General features: G+C 39.2%; 1 protein-coding gene across 1 annotated transcript in view; it reads left to right on the top strand.

Annotated features, from left to right (window-relative positions):
- The window catches only part of NEK4 (NIMA related kinase 4), a 35059-nt gene that overhangs the window by 25774 nt on the left and 5901 nt on the right, over nucleotides 1–3384 (top strand). Inside the window, exons 13-14 of the mRNA XM_023727302.1 lie at nucleotides 299–504; nucleotides 971–1104. Coding sequence (XP_023583070.1) covers nucleotides 299–504; nucleotides 971–1104 — 340 coding nt within the window. The remainder of the gene's footprint in view (nucleotides 1–298; nucleotides 505–970; nucleotides 1105–3384) is intronic.

Here is a 3384-nt window from a genome sequence, read left to right as displayed (position 1 = left end):
TAGACTGTGGGTTGTCTATTGTACTTTTACCTTCTCATGGCCTGCCCTCAGGGTAAAAGGTATTGACTGCCCTGAATCTACCAACAGATTTTGTTCTTTCTCCAGTGCCTTCAGGAAGTTGATTTTTTAATTTTGTCCAGAATTTATAGTTGTTATTTGTGGGATGGTCGGTCTGTAAGGGCTCACTTGACCATTTAGAAGCAGAACTCCCTGAAAGTCGCTTTGCATCTATTTTTTTAATGAAAAATTCTCATGAAACCAGTTAAATAACAAGGGGATTTTATTTTATTTTTTTCAGTAAAGGTCATACAAATGAAATGAGTGACTTGGTACAACTGATGACTCAGACCTTGAAACTGGACTCTAAAGAGAGCTATGAAGAACTCCCAGTACCTAATCCAGTATCAGAGTTCAAACTTCATCGGAAATATCGAGACACGCTGATACTTCATGGGAAAATTGCAGAAGAGGCAGAGGAACTCCATTTTAAAGAGCTGCCTTCAGGTGAGCAGGTTGTTCTTTTGTAGCAAACTGGAAAGCATATGTTTATTAGAGATATGTGTTAAACCATGGAGCCAATGCTTGCAAATTTTTTTAAATTTCATCTAGGTATTTCTGTGATAGGTGCTTGTTATTTTGTGATGTATTTCTGAAAAGTTGCATAAAAACTTATTTTTAAAAATAGGTGTAATGTAGATAAATAAATGTTTGGAATTTCTTGTGTGGATTTTCTTCAAGTTAAACAATTTGTGTGTGTGTGTGTGTGTGTGTGTGTGTGTGTAGGCTTAAGAGTCATGAAGCTTAAGTTCATTTACATATATGTAAGTTTTTAGTGATTAAAATGTAAGTAAAGTGATTAAACCAAACCTTTTTCAAAGTGAAGAGAAATCAGTGTGGCAAGATTTTTAAAAAGCTTTGTGTTTTTCATGCTGCAGTGGTGTGAATGTTTTTCTCTGTTATTGCTTTTTAGCTATTGTGCCAGGTTCTGAAAAGATCAGGAGAATAGTTGAAGTCTTGAGAGCTGATGTAATCCAAGGCCTGGGGATTCAGCTTTTAGAGCAGGTGTATGATCTTTTGGAAGAGGAGGATGAGTTAGAGAGAGAGGTGAGTGTCATTAGCTGTGTCAAGCTACTTGTGCCTTAGAATTTTTTAAGTAGCTTTTTTGAAATGTAATTAACATACCATACAATTTACCTATTTAATGTATAAAATTTGATGGTTTTTAGTATGTTTACAGGACTATAAAACTATCACCACAATCAATGTGAGAACATTTCATCACCCCCAAAAGAAACCTGTACTCCATTCCTTCCCCCAAGTCCTGCAGCTCTAAATGACCACTAATCTACTTTCTGTCTCTATAGTTTTGCCTGTTCTGGACATTTCATATAAATGGAATCATACAATATGCGGCTTCTTGATTGACTTCTTATACTTAGCATAATGTTTTCAAGGTTCATCCATGTTGTAGCATGTATCAGTGTTATATTACGTTGTATGGATGGATATACACCTACTTCTCACTTATTGACTATCTCATTATTCGACATTTTGAGTTTATGACAATAGTGAAAAATCTACTGTCCAACTCTTGCACATTAACAATGTGGCGAGCATGGTGGCAACAGCTGTGGAGCTTCCCCTCACTTGAGAACTGGGCCTCGAAGCTGGACTGTGCTGCCCTGTGCCCTCTGCTCCCTCCTGCCGGCAGGAATGCCACATCCAGCTGCTGTGCAGGACCAGCCTCCTCTGTGGCCATGGCCTCTGGGTAGACACACAGCCAGTACCTGGCCAGCAGGCATCTATCTGTTCTGGGTTCCCAGCACCTATGCGGCCTAAAGCCCTGCAGCTCAAAATTGCTGTGGAGTGGGAAGGGAGGAAAGAAAGAGGCATCGGGGAGGGTGTTTGGAAGAAATGTGTGCAAGTTTAATGACATCCTAAAGTAAGATGAACTGGGCCTGAAGCCTCCACCTTGGTGGGGCCGGGTACATGGCCAGGCTCCCAGGGCCAGGAGACTCACCAGGCCTGGAGGACAGAGCAGGCTCTGGGATCATGAATGCAGGGCTTGTAGGGGTGGGAGTGGAGCCCTGGAGGCGGCTCAGTGAGGGAAGCTCTGATCCAGCACAGGAGGATGATGACGTGGTCAAGCCATGGGCCCTCAAATCACGCAGCCTGGCTTTATCCAGCTTTGTCTTCTGCAAGCATCCTTCTCCGCAGAGGAATAAACCATAACTGACTCGTCACAGTGGTGAGCAAGCACATCAGTAAATCTTAGCTGTTATTATTTCTATGATCATATTTTCTAAATAAAAAAAATCAGACAAATGGATGGTCTGAAAACAGAAAAAAAAATCCTCCGTTTTCGCATAACACCAATTTTCTCGTAACAGCCTGATCTTTGAAACCTGACCATGACGTTAAGTGAGGAGTGGGTGTACTACGTTTTGTTTATCCATTCATGTGTTGATGGGCATTTGGATTATTTCCACCTTTTGGCTATTATGAGTAATGCTGCTGTGAACACTTGTGTAGAAGTTTTGTGTAAACATGCTTTCAGTTCTCTTGGGCATATACTTAGAAGTGGAGTTGCTGGGCTGTATGGTAGCTCTGTGTTTAACTGTTTAAGGAACTACCAGACTCTTTTCCAACGCAGCTGCACCATTTTACATTCCCACTTGTAGCATATGTGGTTCCAGTTTCTCCACATCCTCCCTAACACTTGTTATTATCTGACTTTTTTGATTACAGTCATTTTAGTGGGTGTGAAGTAGTATTCATTTTGGTTTAGATTTGCATTTCCCTAATCACTAAGGATGTTGAGCATCTTTTCATGTGCTTGTTAGCCATTTGTATATTTTTGTAGAAATGCGTTTTCAGATCCTTTGCTCATTTGTTATTTGGCTTATTTGGCTTTTTATTGATGAGTTGTAATAATTCTTTATATATTCTAGATGCAAATCCCTTATCAGTTACGTGATTTCTAAATATTTTCTCCTATTTTGTGAGTTGCCTTTTTACTTTCTTCATAGTGTCCTTTGAAGCACAGAAGTTTTTTATTTTTAAAAAAATAATTTTTTTTGAATTTTGTTGTTGAGAATATACAGCAAAACCAATACCAATTCAACCATTTCTACATGTACAATTCAGTAACATTGATTACATTCTTCAAGTTGTGCAGCCATTCTCGCTTTCCTTTTCTGAGTTGTTCCTCCCCCATTGACATAAACTCACTGCCCCCTAAGGTTCCTATCTAAGCTTTTGAGTTGCCGTTGTCACAAAAGTTTTTTTTTTTTGATAAAGTCTGATTTGTTTAATTTTTTCTTTTGCTATTTGTGCTTTTGGTGTCATCCAAGAATCCATTACCAAGTCTGAGATCATGAAGAT

Source organism: Trichechus manatus, unplaced genomic scaffold, assembly GCF_000243295.1.
Source record: "Trichechus manatus latirostris isolate Lorelei unplaced genomic scaffold, TriManLat1.0 scaffold00001, whole genome shotgun sequence".
In the NCBI taxonomy this organism is placed as follows: Eukaryota; Metazoa; Chordata; class Mammalia; order Sirenia; family Trichechidae; genus Trichechus; species Trichechus manatus.
Note: the sequence above shows the minus strand (reverse complement) of the source record. Positions and strands in the feature narration are given on the sequence as shown.